Source organism: Drosophila novamexicana, unplaced genomic scaffold (genome assembly GCF_003285875.2).
Source record: "Drosophila novamexicana strain 15010-1031.04,08,12 unplaced genomic scaffold, DnovRS2.1 tig00000877-arrow-arrow-pilon, whole genome shotgun sequence".
NCBI classification, from domain to species: Eukaryota; Metazoa; Arthropoda; class Insecta; order Diptera; family Drosophilidae; genus Drosophila; species Drosophila novamexicana.
In genome coordinates, this window is record NW_020824831.1 from 1,176,009 (window position 1) to 1,199,796 (window position 23,788).

Below are 23,788 nucleotides of genomic sequence, written 5' to 3' on the forward strand. Positions count from 1 at the left end.
ATAACTGTATAATATATGTATTTTTTTAGATATTTATCTTTTTAGATATTTATATTTTTAGAAAATTATGTCTACTTGATGAACGTGCTCTTGAAGGGCATTATAACAACAACCTTACTTATTTAAAATGGGCGCGCCGCCGCACATTCAGTAGCAGAAGGGAGAGAAAAAGTTATAAAATTGTGAGTTCTGTAAGAATTAAAAACATAGAGCACAACCAAATGCTGGTTGCCTTAGCCATACATACTAACTAATTGTATGTCTTTATGGAGCGCACCACAAAGACACCACCGCCTGCCAGCGCTGTCCAAAAATCCATGCGCCAAGCGCAATGAAATGTTTTTGCAAGAGTTTTTGTTTTTAATAAATGCAACAATTGGTTGATTTTTAGGCCAAAAATCCATTTGTTATTGGTTTTACATTGCGCCTCGCGCAGTTGCTTTAGATAGATTGGATGATCTAAAGCTTGGATTTTGGAGCAGCGTTGGCGGCTAATTGTCAAGAGGCAAAATCGAGGCTCACAGTTTGGCAGGCATCGCCAGTGACAGCCGTGGAGGTGGTGTTACGTTTCAACGCCGACGCATCCTCATCGTAGCGTATGGTCATAGAATTGGAGTTGCCGGGTACAAGCACATAGCCCAAAGTCTCATAGAACTTAATGAGCTTATCCTTGCAGTCGAGCGACATTTTATAGCAGCCCAGCTGCTCGGCCAGCAGCGACACTGTGACCACAATGCTGTTGTGAAAGATCAGATAGATTAAGAGAAAATATTTTTGTTGTGCTGGCCAACTTACAGCTTGCCCAGCTGCTTGCCGCGATAGGTGTCATTGACTACCACATCCTCTAGGCGTCCGCGCTGCAAACATGAGTGATATGAGATTTAATGGATGACGTATATTAACCCTTAACCTACCACTGAGCAATTGTGTATAAACTTGCGCTCAATGATGAGCGAGGCGGCACCAATAATCTCGCCCTTGCGCGTATCCTCAATGACTGTCACATAGTAATCGCCGCTGGCCTTCATCTGCGAGAAGCGTGCTGCAAATTGAGAGAATCATGAGCTTCTAAACACTATTTATGCGGATCGACACATACTCAGAAATTGTGTGCGTGTTACATTGCCCACATGCGTAAGCTGTGACAGCAGCTGCAGAAATCCGCGATCATAGTCCGTATCCTTCAGCGGACGCACCTGCAGCCACGTCTCACCTGGATTGGCAGCAGAGATGAACGGCTGAAATTTGGCTGGGCTGCGATGAAAGTCGAGCTTGAGCAACACGCTCGGATCGTAGAGATACGTTTCCTGCTGCAATCAGTGCGTTAACGAGAGAGCATTAATTAGCATGTTGGATTTAATTGCATTTGATTATTTTCTACCGTATATTGCACCATTTTCGAAGTCTACGAAAAAGGCCAACGTCAGCAATTGATAAGGTTGACAGCCAGAATGCGGCGCAGTCGGAGCACAGACAACAGCTAGGCAGCCGATCAACTGAAATCGCTAGCAGGAATGGTATCTGGCAACTGGTTTCATGCAGCGCTATCGCTTTCGTTGGCTGCTGGACTGGTTTTTTTTATGCTTTGGTAACATGTTTTCCAAACGTCAGCGCAAACCGGTAAAATGCGTAGTCTTTTAAATACACTTGCACAGGGTATATTCTCTAAATCACGTAATGCGCCACGACTGAAGAAGGCATTAAGGCCATATTGTTGAGCCAAATTTTGCAGTAGGAACTATTTTTGTCTTTTGCATTATATGTATATTCCAGTGGGAATCATAAGTAAAAAGTTCAGTTTAACTTTCAAGTTAACTATGGAACTTGGCATCTACAACCTTTTCTCTACTTCTAAAATATGAGCAAAATCTTAATGTCGGACTACTGTATAGGGAGAATCGGCACATCTGTTATAATTATGTCTGCAAGCGTATTTAAAGTGCGGCACCCTGTGCACAACTGTTCAAAGTTGTTATTGATTTGGGATTGTTTTTTGCCACGAACAGGATTATATTAGCAAGCCCATTCAAGGTCACACCCGCCGGGCTGGCCTGGTGAGTGAATGTCCGCTACACGGTCACATTGTCGGCTGTTGCTGGCTTCGCGCTTCTTCTTACTGGCAGTTTCTCCCAAATGCTAAAAATACTCACCATTTTTTTTGTTTTATCAAATATTTACTTATGATAAATGGTAAAAACTAGAGCAGCTCCCACGCAATGCGGAAGTTTTTTCCGCTGTTTTTATCAACAACTATTAGGAACAAGAGTTAGAGTGAGACTGAGGCGGCATTTGACAAGAGCGGAGCGGTGCGAAAGAAAATTGCGAGCGCTGCTGCTCGCGCGGCTCTAATTGGCTGTAATGCAATAGCAACTGTTAAAATCGGGGCACCTTTCGAAATGTAAAAGCGAATTGCAAATTGCCGTACCAGTTGTGTATTTCAACAGACAACAAAAACCACTGACCCTGAGCGCTGAGCAATTGTAAACATTTAAACAGCTGATTCAGGAGAGCAGACCAAAAACGAGAGAGAGAGAGAGTGAACGGTTAAAACAAACGTGCATTTATTTTTAACGCCCTCGTATTACTACTCTACAACTAAGGAACATTTGTTCTTTATGTAGCTACAATATACTTGGGTGTTTTGTACATTTCGTAGGCAAATTCTTCGCGATGGCTGGGATCATACTCTAATCCCACATAATCGATTTCCAAGCCGAAAGGCCCATCCATGCCCTTTTTGGCTGCCACAGAGAACCCAAAATGCGTTACACAATTTAACTGTATGGCACTCTGACGATCCTGTACGCGACCCTTTGATGATAGAAAGAACTTCGAGAAGGGTATTTTGGCTATTTGCCAGTGCGGTCCGCCGCGTGTATAAAGCACATAGTGATAGATATCATTCCACATCAGATCAAAATAGCCCTCTGTGTGCAAATTAATTAGATAGCTGCGTCCGTCACCTCGCACCTTCATTACCAGCATGTTGTACTGCGTCCAGTCGTATGTGGCTTCGCGCTTAAATGATTTCTGGTAGGCAATAGATATATAATTATAATCGAATCTTGTATTTTGTTATGCTTAACCGTATACTAACCCGTACACGCTTAGTGCGTATATTTGCATAGCCGGTGCGTTTGATAATACCATCCTTGGTGTGTTGCGAGTTTACCTCGCCGTGAAAGAGTCCCGCGCCCGCTGCGCTTAACTCTAATGTGGCGCTGCTTCTACCTTCTCCATGATCCGCATCTGTTGTCACCGTCCACTTGTCGAGTACGTCCGGCGCTTTGAAATCGAATACTATATCCGTTTCACCGGGTCGAAATACCAGTATGGGATCGCTTTCCAGCTGTTCCTTAACTTCCTGGCGCCACAGTTTGATCTCTTTTTTTAAATCTCGTAATCCATCTATTATGAGCTGCTTTTTCGAGGGCTCTGGCAGTTTTGTTTTGTAGCCTGATTTCTTTTCTCGCTCCCAAAAAGTGCGCTGCACGGCTGTGGTGTGAATTTGTGCTGCTGGTAGGCAGCAACTTAGTCGATGACTTTGTCTCAACAGGCTTTGCATTTTAACATATTTTTTAAAATAAAATAACAATTATTAAGTGGAGGCGGGCCACCAAAAAACCCAACGTAACATATATCAGCTGTGCATTGTGACACTCACACTGCTACGGTAACACGCGAAATGCTGTTCACAAGCTAAGACCAACTTCCAATGTGAATGGCATTTTACAAATATGAGCTGTGCATGGCTGTTACAACAACAAAACGAGCATCAAATGTGAATGGTATTACTGAATTTGTTTTTGTATTTTCTGTTTGCAATAGTGCAAAGTTCTTCGTGCTGCAAGGAGTTCATAATGAAGTTACATGAAGTAGAAAAATGCGCGCCCAGCAGTGATTGGAATGTGCTTTACTGGGTGCTTGGTAGCATTCTAATGCCGGTAGCATTGCCTCTGGCCATAATCAACTTGTGGCAACGCTTTCGCGCCCAGAAATACCGCAACCAGCTGCCCGGCAAGGTTGAAAAAGCATAAATAAATATAAGAACTGCTTTATTATAACTTGTTTACCCCCTTTAGGTTGTTCTTATAACGGGCGCCAGCTCTGGTCTGGGCGAGTCCCTTGCACATGTCTTCTATAGAGCAGGCTGTAAGGTAATCTTGGCTGCTCGTCGTGTCCAGGAACTGGAACGCGTAAAATCGGATCTACTGGCGTTGGACGTGGTAAGAATACACACGTGTTCCATAAAAACGTTGTTAATAATATATAGCTGCTTTCAGGATCCCGCATATCCGCCCACTGTTCTGGCTTTGGATCTGGCCGAACTAAACTCGATACCAGATTTCGTTAGTCGCGCCTTGGCGGTGTACAACCAAGTCGATATCCTGATTAACAATGGGGGCATCAGCGTGCGTGCCGATGTTGCCTCAACATCTGTCGATGTCGATCTTAAGGTCATGGTTGTTAATTACTTTGGAACTGTGGCTTTGACAAAAGGTTTGCTAATAGCACAATTTGCGATATAGTTCATGGCCTAACTGTTATCTGTATCCACTCAGCGCTTTTGCCGTCAATGGTAAAGCGTCAAAGTGGTCATATATGCTTCATTAGCTCTGTGCAAGGAAAGTTTGCGATACCCCAACGTGCAGCCTATTCGGCCTCCAAGCATGCACTGCAGGCGTTCGCCGATTCTCTCCGTGCTGAGGTGGCCAATAAAAAGATGTACGTCTCCTGCGTCAGTCCTGGCTACATACGCACACAGCTCTCGATGAACGCCTTGACCGGGGCAGGCAGCAGCTATGGCAGTTAGTAAAAATATAATTAACATGCAACTACCAGCTAGTCATGATTTTCTTTTCTTTCACCAGAAATGGATGAAACTACGGCCAAGGGCATGTCGCCCGATAAGTTGGCCGAGCGCATTTTACAATGCATCATGCGTAAGGAACCCGACATTATTGTCAGCGATCTTCAGGCAAAGATCGCCTACTATTTGCGTCATTTCTTACCATCCGTCTATTTTTGGATCATGGCAAAACGTGCCTTAAAATTGGAGAAGGCGGAGAAAAAAGCTAATTGAAAATATGTGTTGCTTTTGTGTAAGTTTTAGTTTTGTTTTTTTATTGTTATTTAAATTTTGCTTAAAATGAGAAAATTATAAAAATATTGCAATGCGTGTGCAGTTTCAAAAAATTAGTTTCAATTCGCATAATCTTGTTAATGATAATGTTTTAATATAAATTAAATAATTACTGTATTCATACCATTAGTGTTAAGTACAACATAAGTGTCACACAATTGCTCTCTCTGTTTGCAACTTACAAAATATTTATTATTGTACTTAAATTATGCCTGTTTTTGCTTTTCGGCTTTCGAATTACGAGTTATTAATTGACGACAGAAATACTTTTCATACTTGATACGTTCTTTGACAACATTTAAAAGTTTCTTTATTTAACTACGGGGTACGGTTCTCTGCGAGGGGTTGGAAATATTTCATTTAGCTAAATTATAAAAAATAGTCGTTATCAAATCAGTATAGAGCGTGCAATATCTTATCAAAGTAAAATACACGAACAAAAATAATTACAATTGAGGTACACACACAGATTTCAAAATCGTTTTGCAGTTTTACGACTAAATTATTATATATAGTTTAAAATCAATAAATTTCTTATGTACAATACACAAAAATGGTTCCTTTCGCGCTAAATAGTCTTTTTTCTTTCACGCTCAAAATACTTTCAGCTTAGATAATAATTCTTTGCATTTGTTATTATGTACAGTACATAAACATTGGCCATTTTTTCTTGTTTTTTTTTTAATATATTTTTTTGGTAAAATTTTTGATATTGCCGATACTTTGATGTTAAAAAAAAAAGAATCTGCGCCTTGTATAGTTTCATATTTAAATAGTTATCAATAGGTATTCGCTCAAGCTTTTTGTTTTTTATTGTTAAGACAAACTTAAAACTAATTTCGATTTTTCATTAATTTTAGTTGTGTTTAATAAGCATTTCAAAGCGATTGTCGCGTACTTTTTTCTTCTTATTTTCTTTTTACTTGTCTGTTTAATAACATGCCTACGCGTTTACGTTAACTGTCTTTTTTTGGGTCGATCATTTGAGCTGTGCTTATGTCTATCTATATATGCGTTGTATATTTCATAAAAATATACCCAAGTGCTCATTGCACGCCCCGCCCCGTCTTTAAGTATTGTACCCAGCCATACAAATGCAAATTCACAAATTAGAACTATGCGCAATTCAAAAAATGCCAATTTTCCAAAACATTGCTTACATACATATATACTACTATATAACTAGGGATTACTCCAATCAGCTTATACTACAGATCTCTAGTTATTAGGGGAATGGGGATTTTCTTTAATTTTTGCAAGCCGTTTGCTTTATTCTGTGATCTGATACGCTACGTGACTATAGTATGAATATCGTTTAGGTGTTTGTTCTTCATTGCTCTCTAATTTGTTATTGTTGCATATAAAAACTATTTATCTTTCGACTTGATTTCTTATATACACTACTCTACTAAGAATGGCGCAGGCATTTGTGTGTGTGTAGGTGTGTGTGTGTGTGGGTGTGACTGCGGGAATGTGGAGCGGGTTTGCTAAACTGCTTAAAGATCTTTATTTGATTCTGTTGCGACTATTTTATCCTATGTTACGTTTCGATGCATTTTACTTTTGATTTATTGACAGTTATCGTTGGTTATATTTGTTACTAATATAATTGTATGTGTGTTTAATATTTGCAACTTCCCCTGGCTAACCCCACTTGGCTACACTGTTATCTCAACTACAAATCTTATAATCATTTTTGATCTTCTTGGAAAATATTTATAAGAGTATTTTAAAAATTTTTTAGGTTAGTTTCTCTCTTTTTGTTTGTTTTTTTTTTTGTTTACAATCCTTACTAAAATAGCACCTTGTATTGTTGTTCTGTGTGTCGAAGTTTATAGATGACAGTGGTCGTTGTTTTGAAGCGTTAAGAATATGATAAAAATAAGATATCAGATGTACACATAACATAATACTATGTAGGAATCTATACAATAACAGCGATCGAATTTCGTTGGTATGTGATATATGATAGATAGACTAGCTATTGATCGGTCTATTGTATTCACTTTTCTTTCATTACAAAAATAGTTTATGCTTAAGCTGATTTTGTATTCTTCAAACTTAAGACAGTTTTAAAATGGAAGTCACATATAACACGATCGTATTTCGACAACTTAACACAATTCACATAGGTATAGACAAAACAGTACAGTTACAAGTTATAGTTTATAGATCACGAATACAATACAACAGTAAATACAGTTAATTAGTATGTCAAAGGTACAATGTGCGGTGAGTGCATCGGGCTTCGGCGGTGGCGGTGGTGGCGGTGGTGTTGGGTGTGTTGGGTGGGTGAGCATTTTATGGGGTCGAGTTGTGGGTGGGTAAGTATGTATGTGGGAGTGGAGCCGTAAGCACTAGCGTTGTTTGCGTTTTGAAACACCCTTGCAGAAGGGACTATAATATTTTGTCACGAAATGTTTAACCTATAGAAGGGGAATCTTAGGACTGTATTAAATATGTATATTCCTGATCAGTAGCAACAAACAGTTTCATTTAGCCTTCCTGTCTGTTTCTATACAAACTTTTATCTTAATTGAAAAGCTATCTTGGCAAAACTTGGATGCATCTTTCTGCCACGGGCTTTACGTATGTCGAATTCTGCCAATAGTAGCTATCGGTATATAGATATCCTAACTAAGCTTGAACTACATATATAGGACAACTATATAGGTGTAAAGTAAGCATCGGTTGTATTGTTTTATTGTATTATATACATACGGATCTTGGCAATAACAACCTTCACCATGCTCATATTAGCAAAACCTATAGGAATCCAATGATACCGATTTTAAGACGACCCTAACTGCGTGTGGCTATGCTTAGAAATATATATTGCACTCTCCTATATGCCTGCAAGGGTATTTGAGCTTCGGCAATCCGAAGATAATTATACATTCTTTTCATTAATGTGGTTTTTGTGGTCGTTTCGGGTGTGGGGTGTTTCGTTGTGTGCGGGGCGTGGCATTCACATATTCAGCAGAAACGGCAAGTTTAAGGCAGTGTAAAGTACATATATGTATGTATGTATATATATATATATATATATATATATACAAATCTAAGTTGATATATATATATGCATGTAAACCTATGCGACAATTTGTATAACTAACTTTAGGACTTATCACTTTCACTTGGTTGCTTTGAAATGTATACGAACAGCGCTGCTCTTAGCTAACCAGATTCTCAATGTCAGAGACAACCACCTCCAGATCCGATGGCAGCTCGTTGTCCAGTGTTGCTGTTGTTGGTGCAGCTGTTGCAGCTGTCCCATTGGACGCGCGTGCTCTGAAATTGTGCAGACTGCGTCGCACCGGCTGCGTCACTTGCCGTTGGCTTACCATGGCGCTTGTGGAGGCAGACTGCTGCAGGGGCAGCGGCAGTGGGGGTGAACCACCACTGGACGTCGTTGTTGTTGTGCTGCTAGAGGACTGGCGCGAGAAGCTGGGCGCCGTCGTTGGCGTCGCCGTCGCCGCTGCAGCTGCGGAGGTGCTGCTTTGGCCATTAAGGCTGGCTCGTGGAATGTTGCTGAAGCTGTTACGCGTGTTCCGTGTAGGCGGCACCGGCGCTATCTGTGGCGTCGCATTGGAGGTGCTACTATTTCTGCGCAGATTCGCATTGGAAGAGGAGCGACGTTGGGATGGTGCTGCTGCTGTTGCTACTGTAGCTGTTGCTGTAGGCGGATCTTTGCCGTTTTTGGCTGCACTTGCTTTCAGATTAAGACTGCTGCGTTTCTTGGACTTGGCCATATTCTGACTGAGATTGATCAGATTCTGCGTGCTGCCAAAGTTACGCGTTAGATTTATAGAGCCACCGGCGGGCTGCGCCTCATGCTTGCCCGCTTTGCTGCTGCTGCTACTACGACGCGGCGCCACCGCAAACGGATTGTGTGCAGACAGCGAGTTGGAGCGGCGATAAGAGCTGCGCTGCGTTGGAGCGACAGGTGCAGGGTCCAAGCTGGCGCGATTGGAGTTGGGCGCTAATTTGCTATTACCGCTATTGCTGCTGTTGCTGCCTGGTTTGGTTGTGGATGTGACTCCGGCTTCAGCGCTTGCACTGCCGGGCAGCTCTACATTCTCATAGCAGTGCTCAGAGCTGCGCGTGGGCAGCTTTAGAGTCTCATAGTTTGGCTCGTTGAGCGTCAGTATTTGATTATCGTCCTCCGCTTCGTTGCACAGTAGCAAGGCGGTGCGTTTGCTCCGCTCTGTATACGGGCCCTTGGATGTCGTGGCCGCCTGTCCACTTGAGCGAGTGTTGTTGTTGTTGTTGGCCTTCTGTGCTCGCTTTGGACGCGCGCCAGCGCTTACGCCCACCACGTGCGTCTTCACCTTGGGCTTCTTGGACAGTCGTAGCGAGAACTTGAAGGGTGGCTTGTAGACGACCTGAAGCTTGACTTTCTCATTTGATAGATTGCCCATGGACTTCGTTTTTTGAGGCGCTTTTTGCACCAGTCGTTCGGGTGTTGATTGCGACTTGCTCATCACCTTGCGAACACGTGAGCTATGCTCCATGTGCGACAGCGGCTGTGCCACAATAGGTGATTCCAACAGCCACTTTTGCACCTTGCCAAAGGTATTACTGTGATTGTTGCTTGTTGATAAATTTGAGGCATCATCGCCGGCGCCTATATTGTTGTTGCGGTGCGAATAGTCAATGATTTCCTTCATGTGCTTGCCCATCTTTTTCGACTTCTTGGTCGGCTCCTCCTCAGCAGTATTTGCTTTCAGCTTCTTTTTAGTCAACGCTTGCATTCGGCTTGCTTTCTTCGGCTCCACATTGGCGCCGCCTTTTGTTACTACACTGCTGCGTATTCCTGCTGCTGTTGCCGCTCCTATAGCCAAGCCGGCTCCAGACTTTTTACTGCGCTCGCCCCGGACCTTTTTCTTGAACGGCACCTTGGTCCGCACAGCCGTGTGCACAATAACGCCATTGTTGTTCTCCGGCAGACGCACCGTTTCAGTGGTGGCGCTATGTATGATTGTCACAGACTTAAGCTTCAGATTCGAACGTTTCGCCAGTAGCTTTGTGCTCAGGATCTGCAGAAAGAACAATAGAAATTATTAGAAATTTAGAAGCTAAGATCTGGTGGAGATTTGGACATGAATGCATGAATTCAAGCCTAAATGTGCTTTAAGTTAGCTTTTTCAAACAATGGCCAATGGACTGAGCTTTACTGGGAACAATTTCGGGTTAATAACTGGGCTCACCCTCGCCCACGGCCTGCGCTTTGGCCTCATACTGATCCCTCAGCATACTTGTGACCACACGCATTAACTTGTCAAACAAAATTTGATTACAACAATAAATAACAATTAACTTCGGAGTTCCGAAGATCAAATACCCTTGCAGATATGTAAAAGATTTACGATATAAAACTATAAATTGAAATGAATTGAATATTGATTATGATTCGAAACAGTTTCATTAAAACAATTTTAAATCTGCATAAGGCCAGACAGAAGGCTATATAGACTCGGATGTGGATACTGCCTCCCTTATTACCTACCTACCCCCTGCAAGGGTATCATTAGAATTAGTTTGAGAGTCCAAAAACAACAATTTTTACCATCTAACGATGAGGAATTTGAACAAATTAAAATTTTAGATGGTAAAAACTGGCCTTTAGACAAAACTAGTTTCTTGTTCCCTTCACATACCAGTAACAAAAATACGCCAACGGCGGCCAGAGCCACTGTGTACCAATGATGCTGCACCCATTTCTTGAAGGTGGCAATGCTCTCCTCGGATAGCAGCAACTTGCGTAATGTGGCCAATGGACCAGACGGATCCACCTCGCGACATTTTTGAAAGACATCGCAGTAGCTGTAAGATGATATTAGTTTAGACAACTTTTAAATTGGTTGAATGCCATAAGTACCCATTGTAGTCATTGCAGGGTGTGCCCGGCTTGGAGTACATGTCGGGCACATCGAACGGCGCTTCGTTCCACTCAAATGAACTGCGGCAGGGATTATCCTCTCCTGGCAGTTTGCAGCAAAGCTCGCAGGACTTGATGCGATCATCCTGCGGGCCAGGTATGCATTGGCACGACTCCAGCCCGTAGGCCAAACAAATGCTTCCCGTGCAGTCGCCCATATAGCACACAAACTCCTTATTGCAAATGGTCTTGTTGGGTTTGTTCACCGAAGGGGGGCACTGGGGCACGCGACCATCGCAGAAAGAGGGATCCCGGCAGCCATTATCATCGCGACACTTGTCGCCAAATTTCACCTTGCAATCGGTGGTGCAGCAAGGTCCTTGAGAGGGACTACAACGCGCATGCGGCGTCAGCGTACAGGGCGTTTCATCCAGATGCGGTTGCCGGGACATGGGAAAACAGCACGAGTCCTTGCAATCCTCCTCCCAACCGCAGTCGCATTGCTCGCCGGGCTCAACGACGCCGTTGCCGCAAATGGATGACTGTGGTTCTGTGAAGCAGCCCTTCATGGAACGCGCCTTGGCATTCAGCACGGGCTCAATCGATTTCAAGGAGCAAGCGCTGAATTTATTATTATTCTTCTTATCGCCAGAAGTGGCGCGTGCGAACATTATAAAATTACCATCCTCGCCGCCTGGCGTGCACTGCTCCGGATCGTGCTGGCGTTAGGAGAATTAAAGTAATTAGCTGGTTACATATTTGAATGGACAGATTTCAGTTTTGTTTACCGGCGAGCCAAAATTGTGCCCAATCTCGTGGGCCAGAGTCACATGTGAAACGGCGGGCGGCACATGTTTTCCATAATTCAGAAGCGTGACAATGCCTGTGTTTAAGGACTTGAGGGAGCCACGATAGTGTCCGTTTTTTTCGCAAACGCCACCCGCATTCTTAAGATCACCTGTCCAAGCCAGACCAAGTGTGCCCATCTCAAAGTCGCGATAGGTGAACATGTAGGCCAGACAGAAGGCATCATAATCCTCCTCTGTGGAGCAAGAATGAAACGATATTTTAGTTAGAAATTCAAAAGAAAGTAAGTTGATCTCTCTCCGCTTACCTGAAAATAATTCCAAGAACTTTTCCACACCATAGTTGCCAGGAAACCTATAGCTAGGATCCTTCATAGCATTCATATTGTGCACCTTAATGCGCTTGATCATAAACGTAATATTGTCAGGTTTTCCATCGTTATTGAAATCCGTATTACGGTAAATGGAATTAGCCCGTTGCACGTGGCGCGTGATGGCCTCAATGGAGGCCTCATCGCTGCCCATCTTTTGGAAGAATGTGTGATCTGCCTGCAAATAAAGCATGCATGTGGTCTTGCGATCGTACAGCAGGCGAGGGGAGTTGTGGATGTCATCGCCTCGTCCACTTAAAAGGTTCGTCATTAACATGCTATTGAAACTGGGGTTGTGTGGATTGGGTGCAAAAATAATCTCCGGATTATAGTTATTCACAATGATGTTAGGTTTCTTGGTAGCGCCGTTCTTGGTAATAATCTCCACGTGGGTCTTGTGGCTAGGTCGATCGTTGTTATTCATTGAAAGCGTTGTCCAATTGGCATTGAAAAAGTTATTTGGCAGATTGTTGCTATTATTGGCATTCGGCTCCTCATAGGGTGTACCGAACTCCGGCTCTATGGGCCGATTATAGGTGCTAACGATGATGTTTTTATGTTTTGTGTACAGTTTGCGCACGTTATTATTGTTATTGCTGTTGGTATTGGTGTTGGTATTGCTATTGTAGCTGCGACTGGTGTCGCCAACGTTGGAGGGATTATAGTTATTTACAAGTATGTTTCGATTGGGAGTGGGTTTGGTCAGCGTGGCCAGAAAACTTTCTGTGCTGCGCATGTTTGTTGTTGTGGTTCTAGTTCTAGTTGCCTCCTCGCTGCGATCCTCCTCAGAGGCCAGTACACGAAAATCATCATTGTAGGGAACCTCCAGATCCAGCGGCAGCGGCGGATTGCGGTTATAAGTTGGAACTGTGACATGCTGAGGTTTACAAAAAAATGATAAATCCATATATTATTGTTAGAAGTGTCTACTTACCTCCTCCTCAGGCAGCCAGCGCTTGCGTCTCAGTCTTTCACTGGCGCAATGTGTCTTTAGGGGCGCCTGCGAGGACAGGCCGGTGGCAAATGAGTTTTGGTGCTGCATATTTACATCGCTTAACTTATAGACTATGCTGTGCACGCCACTCTCCGCCAGCTGCTGTGAATAACGCTGCGCTGGCTCTATATAATAGTGCTCCGCTTGCGTCTCAATGGTGCCATCCAGCAGATTATCACTTGTGAGTATCGCCTGCACATGGGCAGCCTCATCGTCCTCCAGGCTGCCTGTATAAATGCGTGAGACATCGTAATCGATGGGTCCCAGTGTATTCTCGATTTCCACGTCATGCGCAAACACCGAATTCGGCTGCTGACGCAGCACCAGCAAAAAGTCTCTGTAAGCGAAATTTGGTGATTGTAAAAGGTTGTGTTGCAGTTGAACCCGACTTGCAGCCCACGCACGCACCTGTCATGTGCAGAGAAATTCAGGCGTATTGTGTGCGCTAGTCCCACAGGTGAGCCACTTGAGGGCTCAACTTGCCGTTTTCGACGTGCGCGTGCCTGTTCCAAGTGCCGCAGTTGCGCGGCCTGCAGCACGGCGCGATCAAAGTTCGCCGCCTCCCAGTGCTTAATGTATGGCGTCAGTTTATGTGTGTAGCCTAAGCAGAAAGGGGAGGTTAGGTAAACAGAAACTGGAGAAAGTCTAACTTGGAGCTTACCTGGTAGCTTGAGTGGTGTTGGGATTGCTAGCAGCTCGCTGATGGCCAAGAGCAACGCCAGGAGCGCCAGCAGCCAGCCCATGCTTGCTGTAACTGTGTGTGTATATGTGTGTTAGTATGTCTGTGTGTGGAAACCTAACTAGTTCTAGGCTGCGTTTGCTGGCTTCGATTGACCTTTGTAAGTCCCCCGTTTCTTACATTATTGCAGCAGTTGTTGGTTTGCCAATAAGAATTGCCAAAGTGGGAAAATCCGTTACAGTCGCAACACAAATAGCATGTGACATCTCACGCGTAGCTGTTGTAAGAGAATAAGCAAAGAATATCGAGACTTATTGCAATAACGGTAGCCTCAACAGCTTACAAAGAGATTGCACTTTTATAAATACGGCTTCATACAAATATATTACACAGCATCAACTTGAGCAAATAATAAAATAATAAAAAAAAATCTTGCTTTCACCTTTTGCAGCGAGTTCGTTAGCTGGCGAAATTCGCAACAGATCAAAACAATAAAATTTGTATGTACATCTTTTGTTCAAAATGTACGCATATATATATTTTGCATAAATGGCAAAAGCAACAAACAAGCTGGCAAGAGGAAGCAGAGCATCAGCATCTCATTAGCACTTTGTTCGCACACACACACAATCACACACACATACGCACACAAACATAAACATCACATACATACGCATGTACGTTGCGCCTGTTTTGTGTGTGCCCGTGAAAATTACTGTTATTCGCTTGTTTTTTTTTCGCACGCAACTCTATTTGGTTATTTAATGAATTGCATTCTTTTTCGCTATTCACAACCGTTTAATTGGATAATAATCCTTTGCTGTGAGCATTTTATTAGCTGAGTGTGTGTAAATATTTTCTTACTGTTGTTGCTAGTGCCCAAAATAAAATACATAGTGTAAGGTTTAATAAGCCAGCGCAGGGGGTTATTTTTTTTGCACACAATTGTTGCACTTTTTCGTTTTGGTAATTGGATTTGGCTAACTCATAGGCAAAATATTAAAACAACTACACAAGCAAACACATATACAAACACAAGCACACACACGCAAAACAATCGACCTCCGCTCGCTGTTGTATTGCCATTAACGCTGTGGCGTAAATGGTAAGCCAGCCAAGTTTTTCTGGCCTAAACCTGTTCCCTGGCTTATTCATAAGCCCAAAATAAATGTTTGTGTCTTATATTATCCGTATCTTAGTAAGATGGTATTTTCTGTTCAAAACACTCACTTTTTATTTAATCAAACACTTGCATTTTATTGCAAATAATTTAAAAACAATTATTTTATTTCTCCCCACATAAAAAACGGCTGCAGGTAACAAGTATCGATACTTTCTGAGCGCTGTCTACCAACATACTCGATAACATGAGTTATGTATGTGTGTGTCAATAATTGTAATGGGATCGGTTATCGATATATGAAACTGCTATTATTGTGAATTAAACTATCGAGCATTTGTACATGTCAACAATCAACCACCTCCTTTATTAATGTCTGTTGCTTCTGTATACCCTCGCGCAGATTTTTGGCATTCTTTTCCAGCTTAACTTTACAGGCTAACAGTTTTTCCCGTTGTGCGTCCAGTGTACCTTCCATTGCTGCCAGTTTCTTCACTTTGTGATCATATTCGTCAAAAACTTGCCACCATGTTTCCAGAGTCAAATTCTCGGGTTCAGTAAGCAGTGCGTGTTCCAGAGCTGCGCTGCTACTGACGTTGTTGCCAGCAGGCTGGCAAATTTCGAATGTTTCAATATCTGCAAGCATTTCGTCTAGTGTTGGCGCTGTGGGTGGTGGTTCCACTTTGGGCTTTGATTTTTTAAACATTGTGTGTAGGATTCTCTACAGTATATATGTTTCGTTTAGGCTGCTGAAAAGCGAATGATAACGTCAGCATAATATGGATATAGCTGCACAGCACAAAAGTAGTCATTTCTCCATTGATCACTATTTACCTGTAAGAGCCCTTTCTTTAATCGATTTTTTTATATTATTTTGTCTTGGCAGCCTATATTTCTGAAATATAAAGTACCCCAACTGATTGCGTTGTTTACTTTTTTTTTTATAAATTTTCAGTGTGGTAAAGTTTGCCATTTCCAGGGCTGCATTTTGCGTGATATGCAACACTACCTTCCCGCTTTTTAGTGCAACACACGCTCTCTTAGAATAAATATATAAAACAAAAATAATTGTGTTTAATATTAATAATGACAAATCGGGACGAACTTAGCTCTGCCGCAAAGCACAAGTTGATAGAGGCAGTGGCACGTGAAAAAAATCCACTTGATAGACTGCCAGGGATTTACGATAGCTATAAGTCCAGTTCTGGCGAGGAGTTTAAACTATATTGCCGCGCCAAGGCCGATATGGATGCCAAGACTCTCAAATGGACATTTAAGCTGGCCGAACAGAATGTGGGCCCCTTTTACAAACAGCTGAAAATGGGCTGGCAGCCAAAAATAAAACAATCGGAGCTTAATAAGAACTGGGCTCGTTTCCTGGTGGCCCAGAATCAACAAAAGCAACCCGTTGCCTACACAATGTTCCGCTTCGATATGGACGATGGTGATTGTGTGCTATATTGGTAAGTACATGAAGTTTGCAACATGTTTTAAATTAATAGACGCTCTTAATTTGTAGCTACGAAATACAAATTGCACCAGAATATCAGCGCAAGGGTCTCGGCAAGTTCATGATGCAAACGCTTGAGTCATGCGCCAAGATTTGGCAGCTGGAAAAGCTTATGCTCACTGTTTTAAATAATAATGAAAACTCATTAATGTTCTTCAAAGCGCTCGGCTATGCTAAGGATGAAACTTCACCAGATATTTTGCAAGAGGCGGACTATCAGATACTAAGTAAGTCCATGCTGGGCTGATTTTTGGATTCTTATTAACAACAAATTATTTAAATGCGATACAAACGGAATATATTTAATCAATTAGTTTTAAGTTTTACTGCAAAAGCTTAGACTGTGTCTCCAGGTACGTGGCCATGCGTATATCCTGGCTGCTCAGGCCGCCAACATCGTGGGTACTCAGGGTGACCTGTAATTTGTTGTAGACGTTGAACCATTCAGGATGATGATTCATTTTCTCAGCCAGCAGAGCAACACCAGTCATAAAGCTAAAAGCCTGATTGAAGTCCTTAAACAGAAATTCCTTGTATATGGCATCGCGTCCCTCAACCAAGCACCAGCCTGCATCCAACAGTGGCTGCAGCTTCTCAGCGCGCTCTTGTTCGGTCAGCTTGGCCTGTGTACGGGTATATTTGTTCAAGCAACAAGTATTTAGTTAAATTGTGTGACTGTGGCTGCGGCTTTCGCTGCCCTTGGGGGCCAATAGCTGACCTCGCGTGGCCCCGAGCGATAAGCGTGTTTAAGCCCCGATATTGCTTTGTAGAATTGGGCTGTTACAGTATCTGGTAATTGGTTTGTATTGAACCAGATATTCACTTACCACCATTTTGGGTTTTTTTGCACTTGCGGTTGCTGTGAGTTGTTGTTTGCTGAAAAATCTCGAATGGCCAACACCAGTTGCTGCCGCTGCTGCTGCTTCTCTCGTTGCTGTCGTGTACAGAACTGAACTCTCATATCTGTTGCTGCTGCTGCTGCTGCGCACAATCAAAGCTTCTCAAATCTTGGCATAAATCGCAGCTTGTACTCACCGATACAATCGTCGGTCCCCTTCCCTCCAATGGCTCGCGCTTAATTTTATTGTTGCTGCGGTCGTTAGCCAGCAAGAGTTGTTTCGCTTATTAAGCAGGCTTGCAAGATTTTGTAAACCTCGCATATTGTGCGCACATTTATTTGTTAATAACATTCTGAATAACTGGTTTGCCAATTGTATTCTGTTAGGCCAACGGGAAAGGTACGCTGCTCACGACAACGGTTGAGTATTTACAATTTTGCTAGAAATGAAAGAGCACAGCTGATAGCAGTGTGACCTTATGAATTTTAAACGCTTACAGCTGATAAGTAAAAAAATTCAATAAAATTGAATATGGGCACACTGTCACTGAAAATGTTGATAAAATTTGTGTTGTTTGCCAAGCAAAACCTGTAAGCTGCGTATCCAGCTGAGCGCAAACATTTTCACATCATTTAACGCGCGCTGTTAACTGCTTCTTCTTCTATAAGTTACAGTTACTTGGAAGTAAGACAGAAATTTAAATTTAAATTTGAATATTTATAATTTATTCTGTTATTCGGAAATAATAACATACTGTTTAAATGAAAAATATACTGTCAACCGGATAACGCACGCTATTTATGCACCATGTTCTCAGCTTCGCCATTGCCATAGTAATCATAGTCGGGACTGGCCGTTGAGGTGCCCACCTTGGGATGTTCCGTCGAGGTAACAGGCTCTACGGCACGACCCGTTGTGGTCTCTGGAATGGCAGTGGTTGTCTTACGCCATCGTAGACTATAACGACTGCGCACAAATGGCGGCTTGGTGGCGACAATATCAGTGCCATAGGCTATTGAGAAAACGATTCTTTAAGAACCATAAAATTGAAGATTGTCGACTTACCCAAACTGAAAAGGCAGCAGCACAAAAGCAAGAGAAACGTCAGCTTCATTTTGCAAAGGTTCTCGCTGCAAACTGTGCCATAGCCTGCTGTTAGCGCTGCATTTATAGGCCCACATTGTTCAGATAATCAAAATCCCGGGGGTCTAGCTCAGAGAAAGCAGTCCACAGCTCGGCTATGCCATTTCCCAATGGTCCAAGTTCATTCACCGCGGACATTTTTTTTTTATGAATTTATTTATTATCTTTGATGAACACTTACTAAGCTTATTTAATTATATTATTAAACGACAACGTACAAATACATCAAATCGAAATGCTTAAAGAAAATGGTAATAAATACGCGTATATTTTGTTAGGGGCCGGCGCCAAAAATCACGCCTCAATTATCCTTTGGTCTAGGGCGCTTTGGCCCGGAAGGTATTGGTGGCGGCGGTACATCGGGCACATCGCTATTTTTGTTCTCCGAACCATTTTTGATGTCATCAAAACTGGGCGTGGCATCGAGGCTATCCAGTGGCAAGGGCTGCACCTCCGGCTCTGCCGGTTGCATTGCCGGCGCAGCAGCTGGAGGACTGCGCGTTGGATAGCCCTGGCTGGGATAGTAATCGTAGGGCGGCAACAAGTTCTCGCGCTGTTGAACATAGCCCGCCTGGTCATAGATTAGCGGGTATTGGTGATATGGATAGGGTGGCAGATGCATGGGTTGGCCACTAAATTGAGATGAAAGTGGTATCAAAACAGGCGGCAGTCCCCGTTCGTTGAGTGGCAGCGGCAGCTGCTCCTTGGTCTTAAGCTCCTTGGGCTCTGCCTCTTCTGGCTGGGCTGGAGCTTGTGGCGCCAGCTCAGGTTGTGGTTGCGGCTGTGGCTGCTCTTCCGCCGGCACAATGCTGGGCTGGTTGATATCAAAGGATGTATAGACGGGCGGATATTGCGGCGCTGTGGGCAGTGGATACGGCAGCTGGGTGGAGTAAACATTAATAACTATTTATAGCTGTGGCCAGATATCATGAAACTCACCCGCTCATTGGGCGGCAGACCTGGCACCAGTGGCTGTCCGAATCTTACCAGCGGCGGACTGTAGAAACCGAATGGGTTATAGGGCCCAAATGGCGCATAGCCTGGCTCGTGTATGGTGGGTTGAATGACCGGATAGGCGCGACTCGAGGTCAAATTGTCGTCTGTGGTGATGAGTGCATTGTAGACCTTCGGCTTCTTGCGCAGACGTCGACCACCATGGCAGGAGCTTATGCACAGCGACAAGGCCAAAAGCAACAGCAGCAGCGGCAGACTGGACTATAAGTGGAACAGGAGAGTTGGTTAAGATATACATCAATAGCGAGTCCATGATTTGTCACCAAGACCATTTAACGCTGCTTAATTGATTGCCATGGCGATCATCAATCAAAGAATTGTTTACATTGGCCAACAATTGTGCTGTGTGTTAGCCGAAAATCTTTGACGGAAGTTTGGGAACTACGGACAAGGAAGCCGAAGCTATATGGAAGACCACAAGTTCGACGTCAGCGCACATGACTTTCAAATGCCAGAGTAGAGTTTCGATTGGGAGATCGATTCGCTTCGATCTCTAAGCAAGTATTGCATTCAAAACGTGCTCGAACAACAACAACAACAACAACTACAATCTATAGACATGTGTGTTAGCCATTGTTGTGAATTAACTACAGTTCATTAGTTTTGAATTGAAATGTAGATTGTTCCTTTAATTGGATTACTATGGAAGCCGATCAAACCGGACGGCCAGCGAGCGATCGACATGGGCTAGAGCATTGGAATTTTGAGCCTTTCCTTAGGCAGCTTTGTCATAGGTCCGGTTAAACGAGTTGACCACTTGGCATGGAAATGCGCCAGCCCATGAAGTTGTAAGTGACGAATACACAAACACATACCACACTGGGAGTATGATCAGTGACCGAGTTTCCGTTGATCTTGATCTTTGCATTTGCACGCCCCACACTCTGAATTGTAATCCGCGCCGGCTGCGCTCAGATTACCCAAAGACATTTATGCTGGGCTTCCCCCACTTTTGAAGTTGAAGCTGGTAATTGGCTTTGCTTTCCAAGCATTTCACTTTGACTTTCCTTTGGCTATGGCCATGGACAACAAAACACATTCTCCACCCACGCAGCGGCTCGTGATTGCACGCCGGGCATTATCTGGATCTGCGCAGAAGAATTGTAACTGTGTATATGTATGGGTGCTTTCCAAAAACGTAGCAATTGAAAGATCAGAGAGCAATTTTCAACGCTTTTCCTTTTTGGCTTTTCATGCGGCTATGAAATGGAATCCAATTGTTTGAAATTGAATCAACAGACGACGGAACAAAGCAACAATTGCACAGCTCGTGCCGATCATGAGCTGATCATAATGATGATCGCCGTCATTATCATGATCATCATGATGAAGTAAGTAAGTGCACTTCAATACTCGTAATTGGGCCATCCTAAGTGCCAAAAGTCAGAGTTTTGTAGCTTGTTTTCAAACAACAACAACAATAACAACAACAACAACAACAAAGACAACAACGTGAGCGTTAGCTGCTGCACAAGTTGCTGCGGTTCGTCTTTGAAGATCACACGCTCTTGGCCCTGGCTGTGTGTTAGGCTTAAAAGCTTAGACTCCAATAGCTGATTATCGGCTTTTTATGATGTGGGTGTGCCAAAGTAAGCATTGGGAAAACTGAGAAACTCTACAGAGTAGAAATGCTGCTAAGCTATGCTGATCTTTGATCTACAATGAAGTCTGGCTCTTTTCTCCAAATTGGTATGTTGAAACGATGTGGACTCCTTGTACGAGTCGGCTGATTTAAGGTTGTTCTTTCTTATTATAGTTGAGTTGCTTAATGAAAATGTTGCTTTTATTTTAGATGAGTCCTTGATCAAACCAACCTAGGCTCTCCCTTCCCTCTAATGGGCAATAATCCTAGAAACTTCAAGGCTGATCATCCATTTACTACAGCAAGAAATGAAGCAAAGGTCACATTTTAAGGCGAATCAGAATCTTTTTAATCTGTAGGTCAAAGAAAATGTAAGTCTTGTGTTTATTTTGCTGTTGACTTTAGAAAGAATTGTACAAGCGCTTGTTAGCTACTACGATATTCTAGTCTTTCCTTTTACTCAAACACTTAAAAACGCAATTTCTCATTGTATAAGTTGTCTAACATTTTGATTAGATTTTAAGGGTCTTCAATTTTAAGGATTTGTACTAATCTTACTTTTAAATGACACTTATTTCTCTGAGCCTTGGCTAAGAAAGCGCATATAGGTAATGGTCTGTAATTCCAAACCTCGTCTGAAAGTGTTCAGAACTGGAGAGTATAAGATAGATCAGAACTGGAGAGCATAAGATTGTCTTACCAGAACATAGATGTAGCGCAAGTCGTGGTAGATTTACTTTGGTTCATTTGGTGTTTGTATGCAAATGTTTGTATCTGACAAATAATTTATTGCTTTGCAGCTGTTTTTATTGTTTTGGCTTAAAGTATAGTCGGTAGATTTAAATACATTTACTAATGAATTACGCTAAGTAATTGGGTGTTCTTTGTGTTCTGATAGTTTTGGTTGTGCTTTTGACTTGTGAATGATTTACAATTTGTGGTTGGTCCACCTATGCGCTCTCATTCGCTTATTTTTAACTAGCTTGCATTGCCAGTTTTGCATGTTAGACGCTGAGTCAGCCCCCAGAGTTGGCCACAGCTGCCACACACTCAGAGTCATGGCTAAAAGATCAGAGACCAGTTCAAAGGCAATAAAATGGACACTAATGTAACCTTAAACCTGGCACGAAAAGTGAAAGTGTTGGGCCACAAAATCATATACAAAAGGAAAAAACTAAAATCATGTGGAGCGTGGAATCTATATCAAAATACGGGAGTACGTATGCCCCATGCGTATAATCGAATCAGTCAACATTTACCTTTAAGTTGTGCATTGTCTCTGTCTGTTGCCTTTTTGGTATGCAAAAGTTGTGTTCTGGGCTTATTCGCCTTGCAGGAAGCCTCAAGAAATGTCCAAAAAATTAACACATAAATCGTCAACTGCACTCGGGGTTTTCTTTTTTTGTTTTTTCTTGTCAGTTGGTTTTTTTTATTTTTTATTTATTTTAACTTTTAAAATGCGCAATTTGTGCTGCCGACGCGACGTCGCACGTTGTGACTTTGAGAAAAACAAGTTGCTATAAATTATATTGCAATAAATTGCATATGCAAAAACTAAATGCAACGATTTGCCACGGACACCACGGACACCACGGACTATAACGGGGCTCAGCTCTTTAGCATGGGATCACACGAGGCGCACAACAACAACTGACGGCGGCTGCGCACGCGCGTTTCTTATTGGATTTTGAGCGAGCACTGGGCGGTCTCCTACCTTTTATACCTTCAACGGCGGCAGCGACGTCGACGTCAAATGCTGCTGCGCAGTCGCTGCCGCTGGCGCAAATGGGCGCTTTACGGCGGCTCGCTGCAGGAACTTCTTTGCGAATTTGGCCTAGTTACGGCCATCCAGCTTTTCGGTTATGACAGCTCACTTATGCGGTTTGCCATGCACAGCAGGAAGTATCCTTAAGCTGCATATCGTAAAGAAAATTATTCGAAATTCTCTTTTCTCTTCTGTGTGAGACTCGTACGAAGGGGATTCATCTTTTAAAATGGGTCGTATATCCTTTCCTTATATTCATTTTATTAGCTTGACATGAATATTCAACATAGCATGTGTAACAACAAAATCAGGCAGCAAATAAATTAAATGCACATATGAACTTTAATTTATATTAAAAAGCATTCACTAAAAATTTCAACATGCTCTTTATAAGGAAGGAATTATTCTGCAATTTGTATTATTTTAATAATATAATAAAATATAAAGGGACGATAATTTTTTAATTTTAGAGTATCTACATATATTTTTATTAAAATTTCCATAATTTTAAAAAAATATATTATTTTATTTTGTAGAGCATATATTCTCATATATATATATATTATAAATATATAATATATATATATATATTAAAAAATTTTAATAATTATATTTTCGATTTATTTGTATTACCTAAGCATCATATTCTTCACAGTTTTTCATTTCCTTTCTAGCTTAAAGTATTCCACTAACTTTTTGTTAAATCAATAAGCACGCACATTAAAAAGATTTGTTTTTGTATCTCTGATTTAGTAGGGTATTAAAAGTTAGTTGTGCGCTCCGCTGCGCATGCTCTCTGCTGCCTTTTGTTGGCTTTTCATTAGCTTTGATTTAATTGCTTTGGCATCGCAATCAATTGGATGCAGTTAACTGAGCGAAAGTCTAGAATAATGAGTGCGAGAGACTGGTCTGGACAAGCTATTGATCGGCTCTCGGACAGG

The 23,788-nt window shown here is 42.4% G+C and overlaps 9 protein-coding genes across 18 annotated transcripts; 2 read left to right on the forward strand and 7 right to left on the reverse strand.

The window, feature by feature from the left end:
* Nucleotides 1-4: 4 nt before the first annotated feature.
* On the reverse strand, nucleotides 5-2,290 carry LOC115764939 (probable glucosamine 6-phosphate N-acetyltransferase). 5 transcript variants are annotated; one of them, XM_030708252.1, is made up of 6 exons: nucleotides 1,382-1,968; nucleotides 1,100-1,310; nucleotides 915-1,042; nucleotides 796-857; nucleotides 523-736; nucleotides 5-113 (listed from the first exon to the last, which is right to left on the reverse strand). In XM_030708252.1, exons 1-6 carry the CDS (start codon nucleotides 1,394-1,396, stop codon nucleotides 72-74), a joined length of 672 nt encoding a protein of 223 aa, XP_030564112.1. In that variant the 5' UTR covers nucleotides 1,397-1,968; the 3' UTR covers nucleotides 5-71. The 5 variants fall into 5 exon arrangements, with proteins under 5 accessions (XP_030564112.1, XP_030564116.1, XP_030564115.1 ...); XM_030708256.1 differs by lacking the exon at nucleotides 1,382-1,968 and adding an exon at nucleotides 2,151-2,290 and having other exon boundaries at nucleotides 39-189; nucleotides 1,100-1,307; XM_030708255.1 differs by lacking the exon at nucleotides 1,382-1,968 and adding an exon at nucleotides 2,151-2,289 and having other exon boundaries at nucleotides 39-189.
* Nucleotides 2,291-2,554: 264 nt separating this feature from the next.
* Nucleotides 2,555-3,580, reverse strand: LOC115764917 (complex I intermediate-associated protein 30, mitochondrial). Its single transcript, XM_030708221.1, has 2 exons — nucleotides 3,098-3,580; nucleotides 2,555-3,030 (listed from the first exon to the last, which is right to left on the reverse strand). The coding sequence occupies exons 1-2, from the start codon at nucleotides 3,563-3,565 to the stop codon at nucleotides 2,614-2,616; spliced, it is 885 nt and encodes a 294-aa protein (XP_030564081.1). The 5' UTR covers nucleotides 3,566-3,580; the 3' UTR covers nucleotides 2,555-2,613.
* A 28-nt stretch (nucleotides 3,581-3,608) lies between these two features.
* LOC115764916 (dehydrogenase/reductase SDR family protein 7-like) lies at nucleotides 3,609-5,921 on the forward strand. Of its 2 annotated transcripts, none has more exons than XM_030708219.1 (5): nucleotides 3,609-4,022; nucleotides 4,083-4,226; nucleotides 4,284-4,500; nucleotides 4,563-4,808; nucleotides 4,872-5,921. In XM_030708219.1, the coding sequence occupies exons 1-5, from the start codon at nucleotides 3,786-3,788 to the stop codon at nucleotides 5,081-5,083; spliced, it is 1,056 nt and encodes a 351-aa protein (XP_030564079.1). In that variant the 5' UTR covers nucleotides 3,609-3,785; the 3' UTR covers nucleotides 5,084-5,921. The 2 variants fall into 2 exon arrangements, with proteins under 2 accessions (XP_030564079.1, XP_030564080.1); XM_030708220.1 differs by having other exon boundaries at nucleotides 3,769-4,022; nucleotides 4,615-4,808; nucleotides 4,872-4,953.
* A 2,316-nt stretch (nucleotides 5,922-8,237) lies between these two features.
* On the reverse strand, nucleotides 8,238-15,242 carry LOC115764887. Its single transcript, XM_030708169.1, has 9 exons — nucleotides 15,105-15,242; nucleotides 13,857-14,151; nucleotides 13,604-13,796; nucleotides 13,136-13,532; nucleotides 12,139-13,078; nucleotides 11,813-12,066; nucleotides 11,025-11,743; nucleotides 10,804-10,969; nucleotides 8,238-10,182 (listed from the first exon to the last, which is right to left on the reverse strand). The coding sequence occupies exons 2-9, from the start codon at nucleotides 13,936-13,938 to the stop codon at nucleotides 8,317-8,319; spliced, it is 4,617 nt and encodes a 1,538-aa protein (XP_030564029.1). The 5' UTR covers nucleotides 13,939-14,151; nucleotides 15,105-15,242; the 3' UTR covers nucleotides 8,238-8,316.
* Nucleotides 15,243-15,330: 88 nt separating this feature from the next.
* Nucleotides 15,331-15,926, reverse strand: LOC115764890. 2 transcript variants are annotated; one of them, XM_030708176.1, is made up of 2 exons: nucleotides 15,829-15,926; nucleotides 15,331-15,743 (listed from the first exon to the last, which is right to left on the reverse strand). In XM_030708176.1, the coding sequence occupies exon 2, from the start codon at nucleotides 15,698-15,700 to the stop codon at nucleotides 15,341-15,343; it is 360 nt and encodes a 119-aa protein (XP_030564036.1). In that variant the 5' UTR covers nucleotides 15,701-15,743; nucleotides 15,829-15,926; the 3' UTR covers nucleotides 15,331-15,340. The 2 variants fall into 2 exon arrangements, with proteins under 2 accessions (XP_030564036.1, XP_030564037.1); XM_030708177.1 differs by having other exon boundaries at nucleotides 15,331-15,740; nucleotides 15,829-15,915.
* A 125-nt stretch (nucleotides 15,927-16,051) lies between these two features.
* On the forward strand, nucleotides 16,052-16,811 carry LOC115764888 (N-alpha-acetyltransferase 40). The gene is made up of 2 exons (XM_030708170.1): nucleotides 16,052-16,457; nucleotides 16,514-16,811. The coding sequence occupies exons 1-2, from the start codon at nucleotides 16,081-16,083 to the stop codon at nucleotides 16,749-16,751; spliced, it is 615 nt and encodes a 204-aa protein (XP_030564030.1). The 5' UTR covers nucleotides 16,052-16,080; the 3' UTR covers nucleotides 16,752-16,811.
* On the reverse strand, nucleotides 16,779-17,936 carry LOC115764889 (pterin-4-alpha-carbinolamine dehydratase). 4 transcript variants are annotated; one of them, XM_030708171.1, is made up of 4 exons: nucleotides 17,841-17,936; nucleotides 17,540-17,782; nucleotides 17,332-17,485; nucleotides 16,779-17,127 (listed from the first exon to the last, which is right to left on the reverse strand). In XM_030708171.1, the coding sequence occupies exons 2-4, from the start codon at nucleotides 17,692-17,694 to the stop codon at nucleotides 16,828-16,830; spliced, it is 609 nt and encodes a 202-aa protein (XP_030564031.1). In that variant the 5' UTR covers nucleotides 17,695-17,782; nucleotides 17,841-17,936; the 3' UTR covers nucleotides 16,779-16,827. The 4 variants fall into 4 exon arrangements, with proteins under 4 accessions (XP_030564031.1, XP_030564035.1, XP_030564033.1 ...); XM_030708175.1 differs by lacking the exon at nucleotides 17,841-17,936 and having other exon boundaries at nucleotides 17,332-17,476; nucleotides 17,540-17,805; XM_030708173.1 differs by lacking the exon at nucleotides 17,841-17,936 and having other exon boundaries at nucleotides 17,332-17,479; nucleotides 17,540-17,805.
* A 174-nt stretch (nucleotides 17,937-18,110) lies between these two features.
* On the reverse strand, nucleotides 18,111-18,571 carry LOC115764986. The gene is made up of 2 exons (XM_030708313.1): nucleotides 18,409-18,571; nucleotides 18,111-18,355 (listed from the first exon to the last, which is right to left on the reverse strand). The coding sequence occupies exons 1-2, from the start codon at nucleotides 18,455-18,457 to the stop codon at nucleotides 18,138-18,140; spliced, it is 267 nt and encodes an 88-aa protein (XP_030564173.1). The 5' UTR covers nucleotides 18,458-18,571; the 3' UTR covers nucleotides 18,111-18,137.
* A 106-nt stretch (nucleotides 18,572-18,677) lies between these two features.
* On the reverse strand, nucleotides 18,678-22,479 carry LOC115765013 (extensin). Its single transcript, XM_030708366.1, has 3 exons — nucleotides 22,342-22,479; nucleotides 19,426-19,701; nucleotides 18,678-19,366 (listed from the first exon to the last, which is right to left on the reverse strand). The coding sequence occupies exons 1-3, from the start codon at nucleotides 22,354-22,356 to the stop codon at nucleotides 18,788-18,790; spliced, it is 870 nt and encodes a 289-aa protein (XP_030564226.1). The 5' UTR covers nucleotides 22,357-22,479; the 3' UTR covers nucleotides 18,678-18,787.
* Nucleotides 22,480-23,788: the final 1,309 nt, after the last annotated feature.